This window comes from Excalfactoria chinensis, chromosome 31 (assembly GCF_039878825.1).
Source record: "Excalfactoria chinensis isolate bCotChi1 chromosome 31, bCotChi1.hap2, whole genome shotgun sequence".
In the NCBI taxonomy this organism is placed as follows: Eukaryota; Metazoa; Chordata; class Aves; order Galliformes; family Phasianidae; genus Excalfactoria; species Excalfactoria chinensis.
Window position 1 is genome coordinate 509,031 of NC_092855.1, and position 26,849 is coordinate 535,879.

At 58.4% G+C, this 26,849-nt stretch overlaps 2 protein-coding genes across 3 annotated transcripts; both read left to right on the forward strand.

Moving 5' to 3' along the window:
• Positions 1 to 1,682: 1,682 nt before the first annotated feature.
• LOC140263518 (uncharacterized) lies at positions 1,683 to 4,402 on the forward strand. Of its 2 annotated transcripts, XM_072358448.1 has the most exons (4): positions 1,683 to 1,744; positions 2,225 to 2,348; positions 2,477 to 2,812; positions 3,104 to 4,353. In XM_072358448.1, the coding sequence occupies exons 2-4, from the start codon at positions 2,294 to 2,296 to the stop codon at positions 3,361 to 3,363; spliced, it is 651 nt and encodes a 216-aa protein (XP_072214549.1). In that variant the 5' UTR covers positions 1,683 to 1,744; positions 2,225 to 2,293; the 3' UTR covers positions 3,364 to 4,353. The 2 variants fall into 2 exon arrangements, with proteins under 2 accessions (XP_072214549.1, XP_072214548.1); XM_072358447.1 differs by lacking the exon at positions 1,683 to 1,744 and having other exon boundaries at positions 2,195 to 2,348; positions 3,104 to 4,402.
• A 3,360-nt stretch (positions 4,403 to 7,762) lies between these two features.
• On the forward strand, positions 7,763 to 26,813 carry KIRREL1 (kirre like nephrin family adhesion molecule 1). Its single transcript, XM_072358475.1, has 15 exons — positions 7,763 to 8,031; positions 20,212 to 20,361; positions 20,966 to 21,115; positions 22,067 to 22,224; positions 22,303 to 22,453; positions 22,875 to 22,980; positions 23,068 to 23,216; positions 23,298 to 23,425; positions 23,505 to 23,631; positions 23,718 to 23,818; positions 23,895 to 24,093; positions 24,170 to 24,277; positions 24,365 to 24,504; positions 24,600 to 24,677; positions 24,938 to 26,813. The coding sequence occupies exons 1-15, from the start codon at positions 7,980 to 7,982 to the stop codon at positions 25,406 to 25,408; spliced, it is 2,268 nt and encodes a 755-aa protein (XP_072214576.1). The 5' UTR covers positions 7,763 to 7,979; the 3' UTR covers positions 25,409 to 26,813.
• Positions 26,814 to 26,849: the final 36 nt, after the last annotated feature.

The window sequence follows — 26,849 nt, forward strand, 5'->3', positions numbered from 1 at the left end:
GCAGTGCAGCAGCCCAGCAGTGCTGGGGGAGAATAACCACCATCAAGTGCTGCTGAATGCAGAGGATGCTGTTCCAAGGGGTAGAAATTCTCCTTGGTGAGTGTGTTACTTCACTCAGGTCATTAAGAAGGAGTCGTCGTGAGAAAAGATGAGGTTTATTTCTAAAGGAAGGACGCATATCTACGACAGTGTGCTGCACTGGTGGGGCTTTGGTGTGCTCTGGGGGCACAGGAAGGGGGAGCAAGCAAGGGCTAGGGCTGAGCTTCTCTTTGTCTATGGAGACGAGCCATTCCCTTCCTATCAGACTCAGATAACAAACACTTCTCAGGGGAAAAAAAATAGCCCCAAAGTGGGTGTATTGGCAATCACTGCTTCGTACCAGCCCAAGGCTCTGGAGGAAGTGGGAGGTGTGGGAGGAACTTAGAGCTGCTTCCCAAATTGAAGGAACCACAGCGCTGTGAGTGTGATGCTGAGTAGTGCAGTGACCCCAGCAGCACCAACACTGCACCCACCCCCCACCCCCCTCCCCATCCAGACTGCGTGGGGCAACTCAGCCCATTGCTGTGCATCGTTGGAGGTTTTCTTCTCACTGCAGATCTGATGTGTCAGTGTGGACCTGAGCATGCAGTGATGTGTCGGGCTCTTAATGGGCATCATAGATCCATCAGTGAATGATGAGCGTGGCTGCTCCATTTCTCCTTCGGATGGGGTGGGGGGTTGGGGGGGGGTAACACAGCCACGCTCATCATTCACAGTTAATTGCCAAGCGCTCGTTAGGGCCGATCCCTGAGTGTTCCCGCAGTGATGTGGGACACGAAGGCTCCCACGACCCCCCCCCCCCCCCCTTCTCCTCCCCCCTTTCGAAGGCAGAGGAGCAAAAACTAATTAAGGCTACAAAGGAAACTCGGCGCTCCGCAAGGTTGAAAACCTCCATTCCAGAGCAGGGGCTGAGCCGATTAATTAGCGCTTTTGTCTGCGGCCGAGTTCAACATGTAGGGAACGATTTACATCAAGGGGACGTTCCCTTTGCTCTCGGAGCTCCTCGCAGCCTGCCCGGGGAGCGCTGAGCCGCAGGAAGGAGAAAGAAAGAGGGGGGGGAATGGGACGGGAATGAAAGGGAAGCGTTCGGCACGTCTCACGGAGCGCGTTGAGGAGGAAGGGAAGATGCTGCATGCTCGAAGCACCGCATTGCAGAGGAGAAGGTGTTTTCATTCAGTGCATCATCCGTGGATTCTCATCCCCCTTCCAGCGAAATGTGGCCCCTGAGATGTGCGGGGGGCTCGAGGGGGGATAGGGGGGGATGGGACGGGTTTATGTGCAGGCAGCGCCGCTCGCGTGGTCACAGAGGGGATGGTTACACACGGTCAATGCCACCCCCGGTGGGACACTGTGTGGGGTGGGAGTGAGATGGTGTGGGGTGGGATGAGGACGAGGCTGCCCCGCATCAGGCTGTTCTCTGCCCTCTTTCCCCATCACCTCCTCCCTGTGCAGAGCCCCATCCCGGCAGCATCCCACCCCGTCTCCTGTGCCAACGAAATGGGGGATAAACGAGTGATTTCAGCCCGAGTTCTCGCTGCCCCGCGCGGCTCAGCCCGGGAGGTGGCAGCACGGGATCACGTTCAGTGTCACCCGGCCGGCCCCAACCCCACCCCCCACCCCCCCCTCTGCCCTCCCCCCGCACCCTTCGGTGCTGTGGATGAATCCCGAATTCGTGGTGGTGACAACGAGCTTCACTTCCGAGACGGTCTGGAGCAGCAAAAGGCTCGGGGGGGGGGGGTGTGGGGTGTGGAGAAGTGGGTTGGAAATGTGTCCATGGGGGAGCAAAACAAAACCCAGGAGCTGCTTTGTGCAGAACCTCTGAGCCCAAATGTAACACACCCATGCCATGGGGCACAGCACTGAGACCCCTTTTCCTGGTGGATTTGATGGGATGGGGCTGGGATGCTCTGGGCTCCCTATGACCCCTCCCAACCCATGAGCACCATCACCCCCAGGTTCCCAGCATCCCTATAGTATGATGGGCTCAGCGTGGCACAACACTTCATCCTTCCCCCCCAGCAGCCCTCCCCCCTTGGGCAGGCCCTGGTCTTGGCACATCCTGGCAGAGCAAATGTCACTTCCGCAGTGATGCCCATCCCACTGCCCCCCATCACAACTTCCTCACCCACTTTCACACCCGTGTCCCTCCCCTAAACACATTGAGCAATTCTCCTCCTTCCCCCAGACCTGACTGCAGCACCAACACGCTCAGCCCCACGGATTGGGGGGGGTCTACAGGAGAGGACCCCAAGGCATGGCTGGAGCTGGGGCTGTGCTGCTCGGCTGTGTGCTGCTGGTGATGGCTGGGGGTAAGGGTGCTGCCTTTGGGATGCTTTGAGGGATGGATGGAGGCACCATCGTGACTGCTGTCCCTTTTTGGGTTGGAAGTGGGGAGATCAGGGGGTGTCACCAACACGTGTCACCCTGTCCCTTGCAGGTCTGCAGTGCTGCCGTGCCTTCGAGGTGCTGACGGGGAAGCAGGGAGAGCTTCTGTCCTTCCCAGCACTGCGCCCTGTAGCCAAGGACATTGTGAGGATCCTTTGGATGTCCAAAACCCATGGCACACACATTGCTGAGGCCAAGCCTGGGCTGAAGTTGTTTGCAGTGGATTTCCTGCCCAGCTTTCAAGGCCGGCTGCGAATCCATCTCCAGTCACTCTCATTGGAGATCACAGAGCTTCACAGCACAGATGCAGGCCAGTACTCTGCAGTGGTGGACACTGCCTCCAACCCCAGCAGCCCCAGGACATTTTCCTACTCTGTGATTGTTCTCGGTGAGTGCCAGTGCCCCTTGGGAGGGGGTGGGGGGGGGGGTGGGATATGCTGATGGATCCCCACTGTATGAGCCACCTGACCCCAGCCCGCTGGCCCTGCAGCTTCCTCTGGGGACTGTGGTGGGTGCAGAAATCCCCGTTCCTGTTGTGGTGACATCACCACATTGCACCCAATGCACCCCAATCCACCAATGCCCAAATCCTAGGGGTGGAGACGGGGGGGGGGGGGGGGGGGGACAGACAGTCCCCTATAGAGCACCCCCAGGCTGATCCCATGTCCTTCACACACAGATCACCCTCCCTGGACAACTGACAGTGACACAGGAGGACACAGCAGGAGCACAACTGAACCAGGAATGAGCTCTGAGTCCCATGCTGAGGGGAGGACCACACTGGGTCCAGGCAAGGGGGAGGTCCCAGATGCTGGAGGGGCTCCGGGGCTGTGTGGAACACAGGGTGGGTACTGCACTCTCAGGGGGTATCTGATAGCTGCTGTGTTTGGCCCATTGGTGGTGCTGCTGGTGGCTGTGCACGTGGTGACCAGGCATTGAGACTGGGAGATGAGCAGGATCCACATAGGGCTCCAAAGGGACAGGAGTGAGGTCTGAGCCCACCCAGAACAACCCCATAGGATTGAAGAGTGAGCAAAGCCCCATTGGATCAAACCAGAAAGGAAAAGTCACATTCACCCCACTGAAGCCCTATGAGGGCATAACATGCATTTCCTGATCTCTTACACAAGCCCCAAACCCAGTGACACTATTTCCTCCCAGCAGCCACACAAACCCCACTGCATCCCAACACTCCCAGTCTGGGATCTCTTCCTTTATGGGGTCAAGCATTGAATTCATACCCACAGCACCGTATTGGATGCAAGGTAAAGGATTCAGCATCTCATCCAACTTACCACAGTTTATAATAAGTGAATTATTTACCGGTGACCCCAACTAAACGCCACGTGGCATAAATTATGGAGGGGCAGATCTGTCAAGAAAGAAAAGTTCTCATAAATAAGTGATCTGGTGCCATCTTCGTGTTCCCAGAAAATTACTCATCCAATCTCTTGTCTAAATGCTCTCCTGGGAAACCTCCTTATGCCCGCTAAGTTGCTTTATGAATTGGGAATAGGAAGGTAAAGGGCAATGGGGAGGGACAATCCCACCCCTCACATCCATTCATTCTGTGGTGTAGGGTGGGGAGAGCTGCAAGGATCAACCCTTGGGGACATGGGGCAGCACTGATTCTGCCCTTCCCTATGCATCTCTATCACTTATTGGAGTCCTCCAGCACTACCAAAAGGCCCCTCCAGATCCACTAGCAGAGTCTCATCACCACTCCACAGCAAAGCCTTGGGACAGAGGGAAAGCCCTTAAAGCACATCAATGTGTTCCCCACCACCCAACCCACCGCATTTATGTTAATAATTGAATGCCAGTCTGGGGGACAATGATTTATTTAAAGGAAACAGCATGTTAACAAGAACACAATCTGATCCCCAGCCACAGACGTCTGCTTTATTAGCACCTCTGTCCAAGAGCAGAGCCCTGGAGGCAAACAAACAAACATGGCAAATAAAACCCTCTTTTGGAGACATGCTTGCTCGGAAATAACCATGTAAAAGGGGGGAAAAAGCACAAAGACATAAAAATAGGGGGTGGAGGCACCGCTCCCATGGTGCTCACATCAGCGACGATGCACTTAAGGTGAGGAATGGGCAGAGCTGGGGATGGGGCAGCCCCTCAGGGTGATGATGCTGGAGGTGACATTTTGGCCTAATCAATTTTGGGCCATTTGTGGATATTTTGGGCAATTTGTGGATATTTTGGCCATATCGTGGATATTTTGGCCATATCATGGTTATTTTGGCCGATCCCTGGATAGTTTGGCCACAAACCCCAGCATTTTGGCCCCATCCCCAGCATGCTGGTCATCCCATAGCACCTGCCCACCCCCCAGCCCCCAAGCTCTGCCCTTCCTGCCATTGGGGAAGCCGTTGCTACGCCGTTTGCAGGTGGGGAAGCGAAAGAACAGAGCAGCAAAGCGGCCGGACACCCCGAGGACACCCCGCTGAGCTCTTTATCCCCGTTCCTCTGGCCGGTTGTGAAATTCTCTCTCTCCATCAGCCAAACAGTCCAGAAGTTATTGGCAGAGAGCGGGAGCACGAACGAATGAGCTGCATCTCCTCGGGAAAGCGGCTCCTGCAGCGCTTTGCAAATCACCGTGAGCCGAGCAGGCGGCAGCGGGCGAGCAGCACCCACCGTGCCCCCTCCCCTTCCCCTTCCCTTCCGGGGCCGTTAATTACCGTGGAATAGGGGTCACAGCGGCTGGAGCGCAGGCAAAGAACTCCCACGTAATTGCTTTACGAGAAATAATAATAATAATAATAAAGAGAGCGGCCGCTGCTCTGCAGACTCGGCAGCCCGGTGTGACTGCGGAGGGAAATCCACCTCCTTCCCCCCTCCGAGGTGCTTTGCAGAGCTCGCAAATTATATCTCCATCCCGGTGAGCAGAAAGCAAAACCCATTTCCCCGGAGCACGGTGGGCACAGGGAGAGGAATGCGCCCCCCCCAGCCGAGGAGACAGCAGGGACCCTGCGGTGTCACCAAGCGCTGCGCCCGTGCAGCCCAGCCAAATCCCCGACGAGCCTCCTAACGAGCTCTTCGTTAGCCATTCCGCTCCAGCGCGCAGCTCGTAATGAGCAAAGGCGAGCGGCTGCCTCCAAATGGGCTCTGGAAGCCGCTCGCAGACATTAGGCTCTGTATAAATATCGTTATGATTGTTATTATTATTGGCACAGATGGGCTTTCATGGACCGCCGAGCACCGCGGGAGTTCCTGTTCTGCCTCCGGCGCTCGGCGAGGGGGAGAAAACAAATTGCTGATGCCAAATCCACGCGGGGCTCCCGGGTGCTGAGAGCCCTGCCACCAGCTGGGGGGGGGGGGGGGGTGGGCATCGTGATGGTGACCCCAAGGCCAATGGGGGCACGTGTTGCACAAGGACGGGTTCTCAGGCTCAGCCCACCCCATCCCGATAGGGGCTGCGTGGTGGGAGCTGGGAATCCCAACCCCCCACCCCACGCCACTTGTTGGTCCCAGCGCAGTCCCCATCCTCGTTGCTGGCAGCTCCTCCTTTGCGCTCTATCAGCACATTCCTCTCCTCTCCCCCCTGACCTCTCGCCCTTTCCTTCGCGCTCCACAAACTCCCGCACGTTTCCTCCCTCCCCCCCCCCCCCGCTATCTCTTCTCCTCCCCGAATTCCTGAGGGACTCGGATCCCGCCCCCCCCCCTCCCCCTCTCAACGCCGAGGGAAGGGGCTGTGGGTTCCGTGGCAAGAAGGATGGGCTTTGGGGAGCCAAAAGGTTTCTGTGCCCGTCCGGACACGGCGGCACAACGATAAGATCCCACGCAATCACCACATCACTCACGAGTGGCTGAGGTTTTAATTAATAACCCCTTCGCCCCGCTTCTTTCATTGCCATCTTCGGGCCGCCCCTCTCCTCCCTTCCCCCCCCCCCCCCCCCCCCCGCCCACCCCAGAGCTCCGTCCCGGGACTCTCGGAGGCACCAGGGGGCAGAGCAGGGCCGCCGTTCGCGATCCGGGGCGGGGAATTGGCGGTGGGGGGGGGGGGGGAAGAGAACGAAGCTGCAGCTCCGAGTGGGGCGGGATACAGGGAGAAGGGGGGGGGGTAGGAGGAAGAGCCCCCGATTGGGAAGCAGTGCCCACCGTGAGCCCCCTCCGTATGGCACGGGGGGGGGTAAGCGCAGAGAGCAGACTTAGGGGGTGGCAGGTCTGGCAAGCAAACAAATAAGCAAAGAAATACGACTTTAAAAAGAAGAAAGAAAGAAAGAAAACGATCTAAATCGGTGCTAGAAATCCTCGCTGGAGCCAAGGAAAGGGCCGCTTTGAGTTCGGCCCCAGCACCGTTCGCCTCCACCCTTGGCACAGCTGCAGCCCGGCGGGCTCAGGAGATGCTGCTGACTCAGGCAGCCGCGCTGGTTCCCATTTGCAATGTTTTCTTTAAAACCCTCAGGGCTAGAAATTCTATTAAAAAAAAGAGAGAGAGAGAGAGAAGAGAAAAGGAAAGAAAAGAAACCCAACAACAACAGCAGCCCCCGAAATAAATAAATAAATAAATAAACACACGAATCAAAACCTCAACCATGAAAGCTGAAGCTTCTACTTCTATCCAGAAGCTTAGCCAGCTCCGTTCTACTTGGAAAGCTTCCCTTCCCCGGAGCCTGAAGGCAAGAGGATTTTTTTTTTGGAGCCGCTGATATCCAGGGCCTTCAGCTACGGCTTAGAAAGTTTTCAAAGAGGAATAGAGAGGGATGGATCAGCTCCTGGTGAGCGGGGAGAGGTGAGGCCGGAGAGGGGGGAGGAGGCTTAGACTGCAGCCCCCTACCTGGGTGGGAGTGGGGGGGGGGGGGTCCTGGAATGGGAGGAGCTGGGGCTTCTAGGGGGTACGGAGGGGGGATGGTGGGTCCTGGGGGTGTACAAGGAGTCTTGGGGGGGCTTTAAGGGGGAGATGTGGGTCCTGAGTGGGTGCTGGAAGACCCACAAGAGTGTGTGCCATGTTGCATACATGCAACCAGCAGGCACACACGTGTGCGCACAGACACGTGCGCGCCCCAACACGCACCCACGGGATGCACGCACAGGCAACACACACGCACAGGCAACACACACGCACGCTGACATGCGTGTGCATGGAAAAGAACAACCCCCGCGCTCACACATGTGCTCACACCAACATTCTTGCAGACGCGTGCACACACACGCACACGCACGCACGCTCGCTTCCACACCGACACGAGCTCACCAACATGCCTCCACATGCGTGCAGACATACACACGCATATCCACACACCCGCAAAAACACCCCCAGCACCGCGCAGCCCCCGCCCTCCCTCTCCCCCTCCCCAAAGTGTCCCGAGTCCGCCCCCGGCCCGGCCCCGCCCCGCCGGCATCGCGCAGTCCGGGGCGGCGCGGCTCAGCTCGGAGCGGCACGGAGTCGTTTAGCACGGAGCGAGCGGAGCCCGTGGCCCAACCCCCGGCCCCGGCCCCGGCCCGGCCGGGCAATGCTCTAACGGCGGCGGCGGGGCCGAGCGGGGCGGCGGGGAGCGGGCCCCCCCCGCGCCCCGTGCCCGCAGCGCTGCCGGGACGGGAGCATGCGGCTCCTCTTCCTCTGCCTCCTGACTCTCGCTGACTGCTACGGGCAAGGTGAGCACCGCGCTTCGGGAGCGCCGAGCATCGCGTACCGGCATCGAAGTGCGCGTCCCAAGTTACAGCGCACAGCTCCGGACCCATCCCGGTTCGATTCGGGCCACCATTTCGGCTTGGCTCGGTTCGGGTCCCCATCCCGGCTTGGCTCGGTTCAGCTCGGCCCCCATCCCGGCACGGTTCGGCTCCATCCCGGCTCGGCTTGGTTCGGTTCGGCTCGGGTCTCCATCCCGGCTCGGCTTGGTTCGGTTCGGCTCGGTCTCCATCCCGGCTCGGCCCGGGGCTGTATTCGGGGGTTGGACCGCGCTCCAGTGCACCGCGCCCAACTGGGATGCGCCTGGGGGGGTCCCGAGGCCACGTCCTGCGGAGCCCCCGTGCGATGCTGGGAGAGCTGGGGGAGAGCTGAGAAATCCCCCCGTTATCGGGTCCCGGTGCTTGGTTCTGCCCGTCTCCGGGGCTGAGCCCCTCCGTTGGGTGTCGGTGGGAGTCGTGCTCCCCCCGTTTGGATCGCGCTGGTGCCCCGCGGTGGGGGTCGCGCCCCCCGGTTCGGGTCCCGCAACGGCGATAGCGTTAAAGATGGGGCTCAGGGTGGGTTGGTGCGGGGAACTGTCGGCGGGGGGAGCCAACCCTGTGCACCCCAGGGAGTGGAGGGGGCCCATCAGGGGGTGATGTGTGCAGGGATGTGGCCCGGCCGTGGTGATATCGGAGAGAACCGTGCGGGAGTCCATCCATGTGTGCAAGAGAGGAGTGTGGGGGCTGCAGGGACCCCCACCTAGGCAGTCCTCAAGGAGCACAAGGTTGGGGAATGCAGCGCACCTCCATTCCCCTGCTTGCTCTATGAGGTTTGCTGCAAGCTACATGCTCCCCCCTTCTCCCCCCTGTGTCCCTGCGTGACCCCAAAGGGCCTTTGGGGGGAAACTGAGGCACGGGGGCTGCTTGGCCAAGGTCATGCAGAGTGAGGGGTGCAGAGCTGGGATGCAGCCACGTGTGCACTGAGCTGGGGGGGGGGGGGGGGGAGCTCAGTCAGGGCATCCCCCCCCTTCAGGACGGGGAGGGGGGTTGAGGGCACTGCCTTACGCCACGCCAGCCCTGCACGGCCTCCGGCTCCTTCCCTGCTGCAAAATCCAATCTAATTTTTAATTAAGGGGGCGGCGTTGCTAAGATGCCAGGAACAAAAATGAGTCGAACCGGGGTTTAAAAGGAGCATGCAAAGCCTCTTAGATGGCTGGGGCCGTCGGGGGGGATGGGGTGGGGGGGGGGGGGGTGGTCGATCCCAGATTCCCCCGCGCAGAGCTGGGGGAAGCGCCTCGGGGCTCCACTGCCCTCCCTGGAACAAAAGCGCCCTCGCTCCTTCTCTGTGCCATGTGCCATGCAAGGGGATGGGGGTGGCAGCACCCCACCAACATAACCCCCCCCCCTTCCCATTCCCACCATGAGCCCCACTGTGCTCCCCCCCCCCTATTCCCACAGCAGAGCAGGGAGATGAGGGGGCAAACCTGATGCCCCCCCCCCTTCCCCTTTCCTCCCCTTCTCCATGCCAGTCGTGTGCGTTCTGGGGGGTCGGTGCCATTCATGGAGTTCCACTCGCTCGCACCGAGATGTTGAATGGGTTTCATCACTCTTCATTTCTCACTAAATAATTTTCTGTATCTTATCTAAATGAAACCCATTATTCTTCCCCCCGTTTCAATCACTCGCTGTGATTGCGCCTCAAATTGAAATATTTATTCATTTTCTGGGCGATTCTTCTTCTCTTTCAGTGGGTTTTTCTTTTTTTTTCTTGTTGTTTTTCTTCCTTCTGGTTTTTGGTGTTTTTCCTTTCTATTCCTTTCTCCTCTCCTGGGGAACTAAAAGAGCAGAGATGTGACTGTAGGGGCTCACCTGGGATTGGGGGCTGCCCTATGTGCCATGGGGAACCCTGGTATATCCACCCCATAGATAGGAGTGGGATTGGATGCTATGGGTCGCTGTGCCTGGGATGATGATGTGGTTGTGTTGGGGAGTGGGGTGAGGGCTGTGTGTGCCTCAAGACGATGCCACCAAGGAGGAATCCCCCCCCTTCTCTACCAGCACCCACATCTCCAGGTTATGGGGCAGGAGGGAAGGATGGTGCACAACACGGGGCTGCTTCCTTATGCTGTGAGTGGGGCAAGGTGGCTGCATCCCAAATGTGACCATCTGGGTGGGCTTGAGGAGATGCTGGGGATAGTGGTGGGTGCCTTCATGTGCCACCCCCCCCCCCCCCCTCCCTCTTTCATCCAGGCTCAGTTCCCCACATGCTGCTGGAGCCACGATGCCATACCCTGGGTTGGGATGCTGGGAGCTGCTTGTGGCTTTGAAGTGCTCTTTTGCCCACCTACATCCCCTCTGGGGACCATGACTGTCCCCACTGCCCCCTTCTGACCATGTCCCCACAGGGCACCCCAGGGAGGAGATGGAATCTTGGGGGGGAGGGGGGGGGGGCACTGCAGAGCACACTGTTCTCACCACCTCCCCGTGCCCGCAGTGCCCTTCAGAAACCCATTGGGCAAATTGGGATCAGGGCACCCTGGGATTAAAGGGCTTAAATGCAGGGGGAGGGGATGAATATCATAGGAGAATATCATGACCCTTAGTGCTCCCCTGGCCCCACAGAGCTCCATAGCAGCCTTGAGGCCAGTGGGATGGATCCTGTATGGCATCACCACGATGTGCCATGGCTTGCCTGGGCCAGGACTGAGCCAGCTGCTCCCACCTGGGGCTGAGCTTCATGGACAGGCAGCATCCCTGCCCCAGTGCCAGCCCTGATGCAACAGCCACCTGCAGGGTCCCCTGGTCTGTCTCTCCATCTAACCATCCAACTGCTGTGATCTCTGGCACCAAACCATCCTCCTCTTAAAGGTGAGATTAGGGTTCTTGGCCCCTCCACCCGCTGCCCACCACTAATTACATCTACAGCCTTTCACTTGAGATTGATCTAATCCTAAACCAGCTTTCTTGCCACCTGGGCTGCACCCACAGTGCCCACCCACCCACCCCACTGAGCGCATCCTTAGGGAGACATCCTGGTGGCACCCACCTCACCCTGTGGGGACAGATGGGGCTGCCACCCCCCCAGGAGTCCCAGCCATGTCCCCTGTGCCTGTCCCTGAATGGGGATGTGGTGTCCCCGAGGTCTTGCTGGCTCTGTCTGTGGCTCCATCCGTGGGCACTCAGCCCCCCGCCGCGCTGCAGCAGGGGGATTATAGCTAACTCTCCATAAAGATTCCCCTAATTGCTTGCCTTACCTCAGGTTTTATCATCAAAGCATCCGTTATTCCCTCTCTAGCCTCCTTTTCTTTTTATTATCTCTTAATTAATCACTCCAGCTTTCACACTTACCAGATAATTACAGTCTCCTGGGCACACGGCTCATTTTCATAACCTCCTGCTCCCAGCCAGGGGTGGGCACGGTGCGGGCAGGGACTGGGAGCTAAGGAAGGGGTGAGGACTGAGGGGCACGGACCACAGGCAGGGGGGACCAAGGTGAGGGGTAGGGAATAGAGGGGCAGGAGACAGAGAGGCAGGGACCAGGGGCAAGGGATGGTCCTATGTTGGCCACGTGGCTCCTTGTGTCACCCAGCAGCACTGAGTCCATACCTGGGTATAGGTGGGCAAGTGGCAAACCCATGTCAGTGTAACAGTGATGAGCTCTGAGGTGTCCCTGTGCTGGTGATAGCGGGGTGTTGGGGACACAGCGTTGCCCCAAGAGGTTCAGGGGAAGGGGATGCTGGGATGGACAGAGTTAAGGGGGATGTGGGTGCAGGATGAAGTGCTGGGAGTGATGGACGGGATGTGGTTGTGGTGCCATATGAGCACCGGGCACGGTGACTGCTTGGGGACAGTGGTGGCAGGGGGTGGCCCTGCGGTGAGGAAGGTTTTTGCTCCTCAAACCCCTTGGAAAAGGGAAGGAAAAGCAGGAGCGGGGCCTTTTCTGCAAGGGCTGGAACATAATGGGCTGCCAGCGCTGCCATGGCAACGGGCGGATTATGATCCAAATGGAAATCAAAATAAGAGAGGGGGGGAAAAGCGAAAGAGTGGAGTAAAGGAGGAGGGGAGGAAAAAACAACTTTTGATTTCAAATCGGAGAGCGGTTGTGTGCCATGCGGAGGTTGCCATAGGAACGGCAGAGAAAAGGAGCGAGGCCCGAGTGTGAGCTGGTGTGCAAGGGGAGCCGGGTGTGCAAGAGCCCACGTGGACGTGGAAGGGAGCACGCTCGGATGTGCAAAGGGTGCGTCGAGGAGCGTGTCACCGCGGGCAGGGCGCCGCTGGTGGCGCTGGGGATGGGGACATGCAATGCTCTGTGCTGCTCCATCCTCCTCCTCACCAAATGCCCCTTCCAACGTGCAGGACCTCAGATTGAAGCTGGGCTCGATGGTGCGGGTATTTCCCAACCTCCTGAAGCCCTCAAGGGGTGGGAGCTGGGACGGGACGTGGCTGGGGGCTGCAGAGGGGTAGGGGAGGCTGGTATTGGTGTTCCTATGGACCAACATGGGGACAGACTATGTGGGGGCATGGGAGAAGGGATGGACTTTACAAGGGGTGCTCGCTGCAGTGGGGAAACTGAGGCACGGGGCAGTTTTCCCGCAGGGTTCTGCAGCTCGACTGAAGCAGATAGGAGGGAGGGGAGGAACGAGGGGTGAACCCCCAAATCAGATCCCTCCTAAGAGTGCTCCCCACCCTGCTTGGCAGCCCCCACCTCTATGGGATTGGGGCCGGGCGCAGGGAGCCGAGGGTTAAGCTCTGCTTTTCTTTCTCTCCCTGTCTTCCAGAGAGCCTTGGCAGGAAATTCCTCAAATTCCAGGCTTGTGGGATCATTGCTGGGCTCTGACCGCAGGAGCGCAGCCAGCGCAGCTCCGGCTTCTCCTGCTCGGGGCCGTGGTGGGGGTTGCAGGCCCCCCCCCCCCCCTTGTGCCATCCCCACCACCCTCACCCCATGGGGACCCCAACTTCAGAGCTGAGCCACTGCCGTGCTGTGAGCACAAAGCTCATGGGAACCCCTGGTGTCACCACGCCTTGGGTGCCCCACAAAACCCCACCCAGGACCCCAAATCCCCACTGAGTTGCTGTCAGGAGGGGCTGAGGTTCCTGTGCAGGGTTTCCCATTGGGACTTGGGGGGAAGAGAGAAGGGTGGGGAACACATAGCCGTGCAGCTGAGGCACACAGAGGGTCCCCACATCACTGCAGCTTTGGGCATGGGGTGGGGGCACAGCACACAGCCCCATGCCCACCAATTTCCTTCCAGATGAGGGCTTTTATGAGTGCCCCTTTTGCTGGGCGTGAATGCTGTGCAATGCCAGATGCACAGCAGTGAGGGTATGGGGGGAAACTGAGGCAAGAGTTGTGCCCCCCCCATGGGTCGTTCTTGTTGTGCCCCGTGCCCAAGTTGGTGCTCGCAGCTGCTCGTCCCCGATTCAATGTGACTGATAATCCCATTATTAGAAGATGTCTCATTAAGACATCTGTAATGAGCCCGTGTACCAGCAGCTCTGTGGAAGGCTGCCAGCCCCCATTTCAATATTTTCTCCCCTTCATTAATGATTGGGGACTTTTTTGTGTCCCCCCTCCCTCCTCCCCCCCCCCCCCAAACTCCTTTCCCAAAGAAGGAGTCCCCTCCCCCCCCCAGCATGCACACACAAACAAAAGTCTTAATTAGACATTGTTCCTAACAGGGATATTACACAAATTAATTAAACTCGAGCCAATAAACAGCCCTGCTCCATAATTCTGACAGCCCCAAAAATGAAGAGGAAATAATGAAGGCGCAGCTCTGCCAGCTCTGTGTGTGTGCCCATGGATGGGGGGCTGTGGGTACCCCAGAACCTGAAGGGGGGGGGGGTGACCCTGGTGTTGTGGGGCCACAGCTGCACTGCAGGGCTTTGTGTGGTGGCGGTGCAAAGGGCAGCAGAGGGGTGAGGAGGAGGAGGGGGGCTGGGGTGTGAAGGCTGCATGGCTCTGCTGGGCTTGGGGAGCATGCATGTGGCTGCACACACATGCACACACATGTGTGTACAAGTGTGTGCATGTGAACACGGCCTGCACTTTGCACTCTCAGCTCCTACAGCACATGGGTATTCCGTGCAAGCTCGCAGCTTGAACATGTGCACACATGCATGCTCCTGTGTAAGCACTCTGTTGCTGTGCACGCTCATGCAGCTGGTGCATGCATGCATGCACGCACTCTCCAGTGCAATCCTTGTAGTTGGTGCACACACTCACATGCAAGCAAATATCCTGTGCATGCACACACACACGTGCACACGGGTGCAAGCACATGTGCGGTGCATGCACACACACTCTCCTGTGCAAGCACAACATCTGCTGCACACCCACATGTGCACCATTGTGCATTCCCAGCAGATAAGTGCATTCACACACGTGCACGCTGACATGCAGCCCTTGCCCTGCACCCCCCCCGGCCCCACAGCCTTTGTCTTTCTGCCTGGCTGCCCCCTTTCAGAGGATGAAGGCAAAGAATGGCGCCAGGGCTCCTCCATGTGGGGCAGGTGGGGGGGACAAAGACCCCAGGGCACGTGGGGGCCTCAGGGATTTTGGGGACACAGTGGTCCCATAGGGTGGCTGTGTGTGTTGTGCCTGGGGGGTTCCTATAGGAATCCTTCATTGGGGTGCTGCCAGGATCAGCCCTGAGTGCAGCACCAAATGCTATGGGGCAGCAGTGAGGCTCTAAAGGACTTCCAGTGGGGTCTTTGTGGGAGCTGCCGTGGGATGGATCATTTCAGGACAACAGCAGCGTTCCCAAAGAGCAGAGATGGGGTTCCAATGGGATCGCCATGAGGTTTCCATGGGGAAACCAATGAGATTCCAACGGGAGCTAAATGGGATTCTAATGGGGAAGAAGTGAGGTTCCCATGGGGCACAAACCCCCCTGGACAGTGGCAACTGAGAGGACAGCAGTGGCTCCATAGGGACCTGAGCACCCCCCCACCCCAGCTCATTTGCCATAATGCAATAACGCAATTCATTTCTTTGGTTCTATATTTTCTCCTCTCCCTGCCCAACGCTGGTTTATATTTTATTGGCATCTTTGCTGCTCTGAAAGTAATGTAATTACGAGGGGAATTTATATGTTGTTTCGTAAGTCGGGAGTTCATTTTTTTTGTGTGTGTGTGTGTGTGTGTGTGTGTGTTATTATTATTATTAGGTGGGGAATATTTAAGGCTCCTCGGGAACGAAAAATAGAACCCAATTCCACCACGTCATCTCCCCTGGTATTTATGCTTCTTCCCAATGAGGGTTTAATTGAAAATCACTCCGTATGTTCCCAGCACTGTGTCTGATCGTGAGCCATTGCCTCATCCCCGTCGCTGATGGCATTTATGGGGTGTCAGAGCCATCCCCTCTATGTATTCCTTTTGCTCTGCTTCTTGGGTACCCCCTCTCTTTGTGCTGTCCCTGTGCCTCAGTTTCTCCATTGGGGAGCCCCCTTTCCATGTACTGTTTCTATGCCTCGGTTTCTCCATTGTGGGCCCCCTTTCCATGCACTCTCTGTGCCTCAGTTTTCCCATTGAACCACCCCCTCTCCATGCACTGTTTCTATAGCTCAGTTTCCCCATTGTGAACCCCTTCTCCAAGCACTGTCCCCGTGCCTCAGTTTCCCCACTGGGGACCCCCTCTCCATGCTCTGTCCCTATGCCTTTATTTCCTCATTTAGACCCCTTCTCCAAGCACTGTCCCCGTGCCTCAGTTTCCCCATTGGAGACCCCCCCCCCCCCTCTCTGCACACTGTTTCTATGCCTCAATTTCTACACTAGGGACCCCCTCTCCATTCACTGTCCCTATACCTCAGTTTCCCCATCACGCCCCGTGGTGCCAGCAGGGTTATGGGGCCATGTCCCCCCCCTCCATCCTCCCTCCCATTGTCCCCAGCAGTGCAGGCATCCCCAGTGCTGGTGACACTGATGGGCTGTGACACGGCGGGAGGTGCTGGCTGCCCACACGGCGTCGCGCCGCCCGTCTCCTGCCCGCAAGGTAATCGAGGTGGAATATTTGATCGGCCGGGAAATGAGCTGCTAAATTTGTTGTGAGATTGGTGTCACAAGCAATCGCAGCGGGAGAGCGGCGGGGGGTGGCAGCGAGGGGGGGACACTGAGTGTTGGCACAGCTGGTGGCATTCCTTTGCATGGAGGGAGCACAGAGCCAGCCTGGAGCGGTGGTGTCCCCAGTGAAGAGGTGGTGTCCCCCCTCATAGAGGTGTCCCTAGTGTGGAGATATTCCCAGTGCAGTGATGTCCCCAACTGGATATATCCCCAATGTGGAGATGTTTCCAAGCCAGCGATGTCCCTGATATGGAGGTGATTCTATGTCCCCAATGCACTGATATCCCCAGCTGCAGTGATGTCCCTACTGCAGTGATGTCCCCAATGTGTGCCCTATGGGGACACCCCACGGGTGGCACGACCAAGGTTACAGTGACCAAGACATGGGGAGGACAACGGGGGACCCATCTTGCCCGGAGGTGGTGGAGGAGGAGGTGAACCCATCTCCTCCTCATTTGTTTTTATAATTTTGCCTTTTAAAAAATGAAAATAACTGGAGCATCCCTTCCCTGGAGAGCTGTGCCACCACCAGCAGCAGGAAGGGGGGGGGGGGGGGGAGAAGCATAGAGCGGCCCCCCCACTACCTCATACCAGGGGATGCCCCAGGGTCACCCCCTTTGGTGATGGCAGTGAGTGGCCTGGAGGATGAGGCCACATCCCTGCCATTGCCTGGGTGCCTCCCAGCCTGGTGCTGGGCACATGCCAGAGCTGTGCTGCCGTCATTGGGTGGCAGAGAAATAGTTTCCGATGTTGCGGGACGGGAGAGGAGGGAGCTGTGAGGGGGTGGGGACAGAGAGAGGGATTGAGGATGGCCATGGGATCGGGATTGGAGATGGGGACAGGGATGGAGATGGGGACAGGGATGCTGGCGCAGAGGGTGCTTTGTAGCCGCTGCGAGATTCAATTACAGAGGAATTAAAAGGTAGTAATATTCAATTAATGCCAATCAGAGACGGATTAGAGAGAGGAGATGTCCAAGGGGTTGGATGGGTTTTGGTGAGGTTGGACGTGGGGCTGGTAAAGGAGCTGGGGGACGCAATGGGGCTTCGACCTTAAATGGTACATCTGGCACTGGGACCCCCACATCCCACACCGTATCCCTGTGACCCCACGTCCTCGTGCCACATCCCAGAGTCCCCATCCCCACCGCCTGCCTCTGGCTGCTTTAGCGTTAAGCGAAGGGGAAGAAGGAGAGGAAAATAGAAGAGGGCATTGAGTGACTTCAAACAGGGAGCGGAAGCGGCTCCTCCTGCCAAGATGCTTTCAGAGCGCTCTGCTCGTGCCGTGCCGGGCAGTGCTGTCGTGCTGCGGTAATCGCGGCGGAGCAGCCTCATAAATTGTGGATGGCAACGGGGACCCTCTGTAGCAAATAGCACTCTAATGGCTGTGAGCTGCAGGCAAGCCCTCTGCCGGGCTGGGATCGTGCCCATATCCCCATCCCTTTGTGTGTGATGTGGGGACACAGCGTGAGATGCTTGAGGGCATCCCCAAAACGCATAGAGCCCCATCCTGGCACCTATCCACGCTCCCTTCTTGAGTTTGGGGCTCCGGGTGCTACTCTGTGTTGAAACACTTGGAGGTCACAACCACCACCAGCCCACGTCTCTGCCCAGCTTTAGCAAGAAAAAAAAGAGCCCCAAATTGGTGGAGCTGAAAATAGCTCCTGCTCAGCAGATGGGGCGGGAGGACGGGGAAGTGCCAGCCTCGATCACGTCTCCGCCACCGAGTCCCTGCAAGGCGCAGCACCCGCCCAGGCAGGACAGCACCCGAAGGCCGTGGTCACATCCCCGGTCTGGGGACGCGGTGACATCGCTTAGGGCTGAGCTCAGCCTCAGCTTTGGTTTCTTCATAGTGTGGCCTCAGCTCCGTGTGGGGCATTTTGGAGCTGGCTGAAGCGCTTGCGCTTTTTTCCATCCCATTGCCTCGTGCTGGGTGACAAGTGGCTGCGGGCGGTGATAGTGCAGTGACAGCGCAGGGGAGAGGGGACAGTTATAGGGACATGGATGGGGATGGGGACGTGGATGGGGATGGGGTCAGGGACAGAGATGGGGACATGGATGGGGAGGGGGACACGGATGGGGATGGGGATGTGGATGGGGAGAGGAACAAGGATGGGAATGGGGACAGAGATGGGGACATGGATGGGGAGGGGGACAGGGATGGGGACAGGGATGGGGATGGGGACAGGGATAGGGACATGGATGGGGATGTGAACAAGGATGGGGAGGGGATCATGGATGTAGAAAGGGATAGGGACATGGATGGGGATGTGGACAGGGATGGGGACATGGATGGGGAGGGGGACAGAGATAGGGATGGGGACAGGGATAGGGAAATGGATGGGGATGCGGACAGGGATGGGGACATGGATGGGAATGTGGACAGGGATAGGGACAGGGACAGGGATAGGGACATGGATGGGGATGTGGACAGGGATGGGGACAGGGCAATGGCCCCCTCCCATCTCTCCCTTTCCACTTTGGATCCAGGGCCACAAGGCACCAAATCCTCTTTTCTCTCCAGCAGAATAAAACCCATCCAGGGTTTCTCTCTCTTTTTTTTTTCCCCTCCTGGTGTATTTTTTCTCCCCCCCCTCCCCCAATATAAATAGAAGCGAACAACTTGGGAAGAGGAAAGGGGGGAAAGGCTTAAATTTAAAAGCGGTGAGAAGAGGAAGGGGAGGAGGGAGAGAGATAAAATAATAATATATATATATATATATATATATAAAAAACTCTAGCGCGGAGAGATTTAGCTCCATCTGAAAGCTGTCAGCGCGAATAAAAAGCTTTTCTTTGAACCCTGAGTTTAATAGCGAGAGGAGAGAGAGGGAGATTGGAGCACCAGCCCCAGGGCTTAATCAGACCTTCATTTGATAAATAGAGGCAGACAGGGCCGGGCGTGTGGTTGGGTTCCCTGGTCCCTGTGGAGCCCACGAGTGTCGGGCACCCACGGGTGGGTAGGGCAGGGTGCGTGCCCGGTGCCCTGCGGCTGTGCCCGGTGCTTGGTGAGAATATGGGGGCTGCGTTATCGAGGGGGTCAAGGATCCACACTAAGGGGTGGAGCTGAGCCTCCCCCCATCCCCCACATCGCCCCGCTGCAGACTAAACAGTGGTGGGGATGGGGACGGGCAGGCACGGAGAGGGGGGCAGGATGGTGCCGTCATTCCCATGTTTGCACACGCGTGTGCAGGCGGCGTGTCCCCCCATCACCTCTTGGTGCCCAGGGCGATGTGTCTCTGCTGTCTGTCTGTCTGCCTGTGCCCCCCCACCCCCACCCCGCTTCACTCCCTCCTTCCCCCACTCTCATCCTCCCCCGCGCCCACCTCTCCAGGCACCTTCCTCTTTGATCTCCGCTCTGCTTCTCATCCCCCCCCCCCCAGCTCCAGCCCTCCCCCCTCGCCTTTCCCATTCTCCTTCCCTTTATCTCCCTCCTGCCTCCAGTCCCTGCTCCCGCTCCTCTCCCAAAACACTGTCACAGGGTGGGGGTGGGCACCAGGCAGGGAGTATCCCCAGGTCCCCCCTCCATGCCTGGGGTGTTCCTTCCCCTGGTGCTGGGGTATCACATCCTGGGGGCTTTGGGGTGCCTCATCCTCGGGTTTGGGGGATGCTGCACCGTGTTGTGTCACTCCATGCTGTGCTGTGCCGGGTCTGATGGGGCTGTGCAGACAGAGGCAAGGCTGGAGACTTAGCAGCTCGGTTATCTGCTGCTCGCTCATCCCCAGAAGGGATTTCTGCCTCCCCGTCTCCCACTCCACAGTGGAAATCATTTGAATATTTAACAGGAGGCTTACAAGGGAGAAGGCGAGCGCAGGGGAGAGGTGCTCCCCTGCCACCCTGGGGGAGTGAGATGTCCCATGTCCCACTGAGCAAGCAGGGAATGCAGTGTCCTGGTCCCCAAGCCATCTCCCTGCACATGTGTGACACACAGCCACTGGTGTGTGACACAGCCACACAGCGTGACACACACACATCCCCTGGTTGATGTCCACATGACGGCCACTACGCCACAGGGACATGGCCCATGGGGCTGAGGACCATGGGGACAATGGGGACCACCATGATGGAGCACTGGGCAATCCCAATCCCCATTCTCTGTCCCCAGCGGCACAGACACGGTTTGTGGAGGAGCCTGAAGACCAGACTGTGGTGGCTGGGCAGAGGATTGTGCTGTCCTGCGTGGTGCTCAACTACTCTGGGATCGTGCAGTGGACCAAGGATGGGCTGGCACTGGGAATGGGGCAGGGCCTCAAAGGTAAGTGGGGGGAGCTTGGGGCTGGGATGGCACTGCAAAGGAGGCTCTTGGCACTGGGGCTCCTGCGGTGCTGCATCACCATATTTCCCAGGATCAGGTGCTCCTTCCTCCATGCACCAGGATCCCTATGTGGCTGGGGTCCTGAATATATTGGGGTCCTGCTTGCAATAGGGTCCTGCTCCTTTGTCCATGCACCAGGATCCCTATGTGGCTGGGGTCCTGAATATATTGGGGTCCTGCTTGCAATAGGGTCCTGCTCCTTTGTCCATGCACCAGGATCCCTATGTGGCTGGGGTTCTGAATATATTGGGGTCCTGCTTGCAATAGGGTCCTGCTCACCCTGGGGTTCTGCATGCATTGGGATTTTGCACAGATGGGGGTCGGATTGGGATCCTGCATGCAATGGGGTCCTTGCACACTGAAGACACCACGGCTCTGGATATGCCACACATAACTGGATCCACACTGCCTGCCCATGCCCCACATAGCACCAACCGAGCCCCAGCCCTGGGGAATTTGGGTTAGAAGCAGGGCATGGAGGATGCAGCACCGTGCAGCAAGGGGTCCTTTATCCCTTTTGGTTCCAACCCTGCTGTCCCCACAGCCTGGCCACGCTACCGCATCGTGGGCACGGCCGACTCAGGACAATACAACCTGGAGATCAGCGACGCTGAGCTCTCCGACGACGCCGTCTATGAATGCCAGGCAACCGAGGCCGCGTTGCGCTCGCGCCGAGCCAAGCTCACCGTGCTCAGTAAGGAGCAAACCTCCCAACCCTCCTTGATCCCCTGAGCCCTCCCACTCCCCCCCCCAAGCCCCCCAGGCAGGCGCGGGAATGCTGCTTCTGCCTCCCGCGCTGTTCCCTCCCCTCCTTCCCGCAGCCTGGCTCTGCCATTATCTTTAATGCCTTAATCTATATTCACGCCGTGGCTGAGTTACGGGACCTACGAGTGCAGTAACTTTGATTTCCCTGACTTTTGTGTCTTGTTAAAAAAAAAAGAAGAAGAAGATAAGATGCCGGAGCCGCAGCGGAAATGTTGCATGAATGGGGTTTTGGGGTGGATTTCTTGTTTTTCTTCATATTTATTTTTTTTTCTCCTTCTTCCCCTGGTATTGAAATTCCCATTAGAAAGGAGGGTGATAAAAGGCGAGCAAGCAGGAGATGTGGCTGGGCTATGGAGCAGCACGCTCTGCCCACCCCACAGCTCCCACGCAGGGACCCCCAAGGCACAAAAGGTGGCCCAATGGGGCTGGTGGACGCCTCCACCCCTGCTGAGCTCGAGGGGTTTCCCTGCATCCCCTCCCCCCAGACTGAGGCCAAGATGGGGCAGGACTGGAGGGTTCCAGGTGGGGGTATCCAGACAGGGGGTCCCAGGTATGGGGTCTTAGCTGGGGTTCCCCATTACCACAGCCACTCCTCCTCCCATTGCTGCCCATCCTATATAGCCACACAGCTAAACAAGACACCCAGTTCCTATTTGCATCATTGCAGCCAGCTCCTCATGGTTGTTTGCAAACAGTCAGGCCTTTTCAAGTGCATTCATCTCTAAGCCACAGTACAAACCCCTCAAGCTCCTCAATTCCCTTCCTGGCACCTTTGCTTTGCCCCAGGAGCCAGCCTTAATAAAGAAGGGTTTCTACTCCCCACCCCATGGGAAAGCTTCTGATGTCCCTGCCTGCATCTCATCCCCTGTCCTCTCTGCAGTCCCCCCCGAGGACCCCACCATTGATGGAGCCCCTGAGATCCTGCTACGTGCGGGGACTCCCTACAACCTGACGTGCCGGGCACGCAATGCCAAACCCGCTGCCACCATTGTCTGGTACCGCGATGGGCTGCAGCAGGACGGAGCCATCACCACCACGGTACTGCCATCCCCTCGGCCCCATCATGTCCCCATATGGAGTCGGAGCTGATGGAGACTGTCCCCTTGTCACTGGCAGGAGGTGCTGGCTGACGGCAAGCGGGAGACGACCACCAGCCTGCTGGCCATCAACCCCACCGACCTGGACATCGGGCGCATCTTCTCCTGCCGCTGCACTAACGATGCCATCCCTGCCGGGAAGGAAACCTTTGTCAAGCTCAATGTTCACCGTAAGTCCACCGTGGGCATGGAGGGGATGATGCCGGGGAGCTGGTGGATGCTCACTGCGCTGCAGGCGGGGCTGAGCAGACACTGCGTGGTGAACACCGACCTCCAGTGGCAACAGTGGGAAGGGTACCCAAATCTATTGGGGATGCTGGGTGCCTACATCCATCAGGGATGCTGGGTGACTGCATCTAGAAGGGATGCTGGACATCCAGATCTAGCGTGGATGGTGGGTATATGCACATCAGACAGGGATGCTGGACACCTGTCTAGGCAGGGTTGCTGGTTACCCACACATGGCATTGGGGCTCTCCTTTCCCACTGTGCCATGCAGTGTTGGGCTGGGGGGATTCACCCCTTGCTCAGTCCCTTTGCCATGCTGAGCCCTCCTCAGCTCTTGCGGTGGCTGCGCCCACCTTCCTGCAGATCCCCCGACTGTCACCCTGTCCATCCAGCCACAAACAGTGCAGGAGGGCGAGCGGGTTGTGTTCACCTGCATGGCCACCGCCAACCCTGAGATCAAAGGCTACAGGTGAGGGCACACCTGCAGAGGCTCACCCCGACCTCCATACGGGATGGTGAGGTCAGGGGGGTCCTGACCACATTCTGCCTCACCCAGGTGGGCCAAGGGGGGGGTGATCATTGAAGAGGCCAAGGAGAACAGGTACGACACGCAGGTGGACTACACCTTCTTCACGGAGCCCGTCTCTTGCGAGGTGCACAACGACATCGGCAGCACCAACGTCAGCACGCTGGTAGATGTGCACTGTGAGTGAGGCAGCCCCCCCCCCCACCATCGACCCCCCTGGATGTTGCCCTCTCCCTCCCTTACCCCTTATCTCCCCCCAGTCGCCCCTCGCATCATGGTGGCCCCCAAACCCACCGTCACTGACATCGGCTCCGATGTGACGCTGACCTGCATGTGGTCCGGAAACCCCCCGCTGACCCTCACCTGGACCAAGAAGGAGTCCAACATGGTAGGGCTGAGCCAGGGGGGGCTCAAAGAGGGGCCATGCCTCCTTCTGTCCCCTTTGACCTCCACGTGTTCCCACCCAGGTGCTGAGCAACAGCAACCAGCTGTACCTGAAGTCAGTGACACAGGCGGATGCAGGGCAGTACATCTGCAAAGCCATCGTCCCCCGCATCGGCGTGGGCGAGCGTGAGGTCACTCTCTATGTCAATGGTGAGCTGGCAGCATGGAGCCTGGTGCCACCCAGCGTCACCTCGGTGCCTCTAGGTCTCAGCAAGACCCCTTTGTGCCTCCCATAGGGCCCCCCATCATCTCCAGTGAGGTGGTGCAGTATGCGGCGCGTGGAGACCGTGGCAAAGTGGAGTGCTTCATTGGCAGCACGCCGCCACCGGATCGCATTGTGAGTGGCACTGCAAGGGCACATGGGGCATGGGGGACATCCCCTGGGGTGACACTGATGCAGAACCCCCTGCCAGGCCTGGGCTTGGAAGGAGAACATTTTGGAGGCAGGGACGTTGGAGCGCTACACGGTGGAGAGGACCACGATGGGCAGTGGGGTGCTGTCCACCCTCACCATCAACAATGTGATGGAGGCTGACTTCCAGACCCACTACAACTGCACCGCCTGGAACAGCTTCGGGCCAGGCACTGCCATCATCCAGCTGGAGGAGAAAGGTCCCCACACCACTGTCAGTGCTCGCCTCCCACCCTCTGTTCCCCAGCTAACCACCCTTCTCCTCATCCCCTGCAGAGGTCCTGCCTGTGGGCATCATTGCCGGGGCCACCATTGGGGCCAGCATCCTTGTCATCAGCTTCCTCGTGGCACTCGCCTGCTTCCTCTACCGGCGTCGGAAAGGAAGTAAGTGGGGTTGGGAGCTGCAGATGTGAATGGGGCTGCAGATGGAGATAGGGATGTTGTCCATGCTGAACCCACTGCCGTCCCTAGGTCGGAAGGATGTCACCCTGCGCAAGCTGGACATCAAGGTGGAGACAGTGAACAGGGAACCATTGACACTGCATGCTGACAGGGAGGAGGACACAGCCAGCGTCTCCACTGCCACCCGTGTCATGAAGGCCATCTACTCGGTAAGGGATGGCTCACACTTCGGGGTCACAGTGCTGGGAGCACAGCTGGAGGCACTGGGGAGGAAACAGCCCATCTCTCTCTGTTTCTCCTGCAGTCGTTCAAGGATGACGTGGACTTGAAGCAGGACCTGCGCTGTGACACCATCGACACCCGCGAGGAGTACGAGCTGAAGGTCCGGGCCTGGTGTGGGAGCGAGGGATGGAGATGGAATGGGATGGGAAAAGGATGAGGATAGGATGGGATGGGAAGGGCATGAGACAGGATGAGATGGAGATGAGGGCAAGAACAGGGATGGGAACATGGATGGGATGGGGAAGAAGAAAGCTCTTGTCTTGTGCTGGCTGTATGCAGGATGCTCGGAGAAGGGCAGGGTCCAGCTCCTTACCCTCCCCAACCCGACTGTGCACATCACCCACCCTCCCTTCCCCACAGGACCCAACCAATGGCTACTACAACGTCCGTGCCCACGAGGACCGCCCAGCCTCCCGCACTGTGCTCTATACTGATTACCGTGCTCCAGGACCTGGCCGTTATGATGCACGTCCACCCTCACGCCTGTCCCACTCCAGTGGCTACGCACAGCTCAACACCTACAGCCGTGGTCCTGCATCTGAATACAGTGCTGAGGCAGCAGCAGGCACCGGAGCTCCTCCGGGCACAGCAGGTGGTGAAACAGCCAGCCAGCTCTCCTATGAGAACTATGGGGGGCACACTGCTTTCCCAGCTGGTGGTGGCTACGGCGGGTACCGGCTGGGCTATGGGCAGCCCACCAGCCTGGAGCGGGCACCCTACGATGCCTATGACCCCATGGGCAAGTATGCCAGTGCCACCCGCTTCTCCTACACCTCCCAGCACTCGGACTATGGGCAGCGCTTCCAGCAGCGGATGCAGACACACGTTTAGGGTGGGCGGAGGGTGGTGGGTGATGGGGTCCTGGTGACCATCCCCTGATATTCAGGGACACATCATGATCCCCTCGCCCCACTCCTGCGTGAGCCGGGTCCCTTCTCTTCGAGCTTCCACTCCCCGTTGGGATATTGGTTGTCTTTACGGTACCTTCCCAAAGGGGTCCAGGGTGTCCTCCTCTGCTGGACCCCCAGATCCCTCCCTGTCTCAGTTGGGGGGACCCTGGAGCCCTCCCAATGGGGGCTTGACCCCGCCAGCACCGCCCGTCCTATGGCACATGGGAGATGCCCTGTGTGTGTATCTATCTGTATGCACACAGGGATGCTGTGCCTGGCTTCTGTTTTCTCCCTCAAACACCCCATCCCAGCCTGTTGCCATTCCCTGTGCCTTGACTTTGGGGATGCCCCACGCTCAGGGTTGGCTCCCTTCCGTCCATCTGTCCGTCCATCCCGGTACAGCGAGCTCAGCGGAGCCCCCATACGCACACCCACAGTCCTTGGTGAATGTATATACAGGTATATTGGAGAGCAGGGCCGGGCTCACCCCTGGAGAGGGATTTTGGTCCCCAGATGGGCACTGGGGGCAGCGAAGACCTCGATTCTGCTCAAGGATTGGGGCTGCAGATGAGCGTGGTGGGTTTGGGGCTTACAATGTGAGTATAGAGGCACAATGCTGGGGTGGGAGGGCACCCCTGTAGACCCTTGGGATTAGGTACGAAGCTCCCTCACCACCTGCTTGGCTCTGGGATAGGGAGGGGGAGAGCTTGGTTGCCCCTGTCCTGCAGAACTTCCTCCTCCTCCTCCTCCTTGCTGCCCCATGGCATGTAGGTACGACTTGGCCGCAGGACGGTTTGGGAAGGGGCACGGCTGGGGGTCCCCTACCCCTCCTGTCCCTATCGGGTTAAAACAAGACCCTAAAGGTACTGTCAGGACGGTGCTGAGCCCGACCCAGCCTGAACCCCCCACCCCGGCTGGACCGTGTGCCATTTCTCGCAATGGTGCCTGATGTAACCCTGGCTGTTGCCCCAAATGCTGCACCCCACTATAGCAATAGCAACCCAGCAGCATCCCACCCCGAAGCCAAGCTGAAGCTTTAAACTCCACTCCCCAGGGTGGGGGAGAGGGAACAGGAAACTCCCCCTCTCCCCACCCCACCCCCCCCCCGGCCCAAAGTGAGCCCTGGGACAGGCGGCAGCGGCCGGAGTGTGGGGGCAAGTGGGTCCCCTCCCAGCACAGGCTGTTGTAGACTCCCCCCTTTCCCCCTAGAGACACGTATCTGTGACCCCTGCCCTGCCTCCCCCCCCTCCCCCTTTCCTCCCTAAATCCACCATTTTTTATTTTCCATTTTCCTTTTTTTTAAATATTATGTACTATATTTTTAGTCTTAAACACGATATATTATATATATTTAATTTTTTTATATATATATATAAATATAA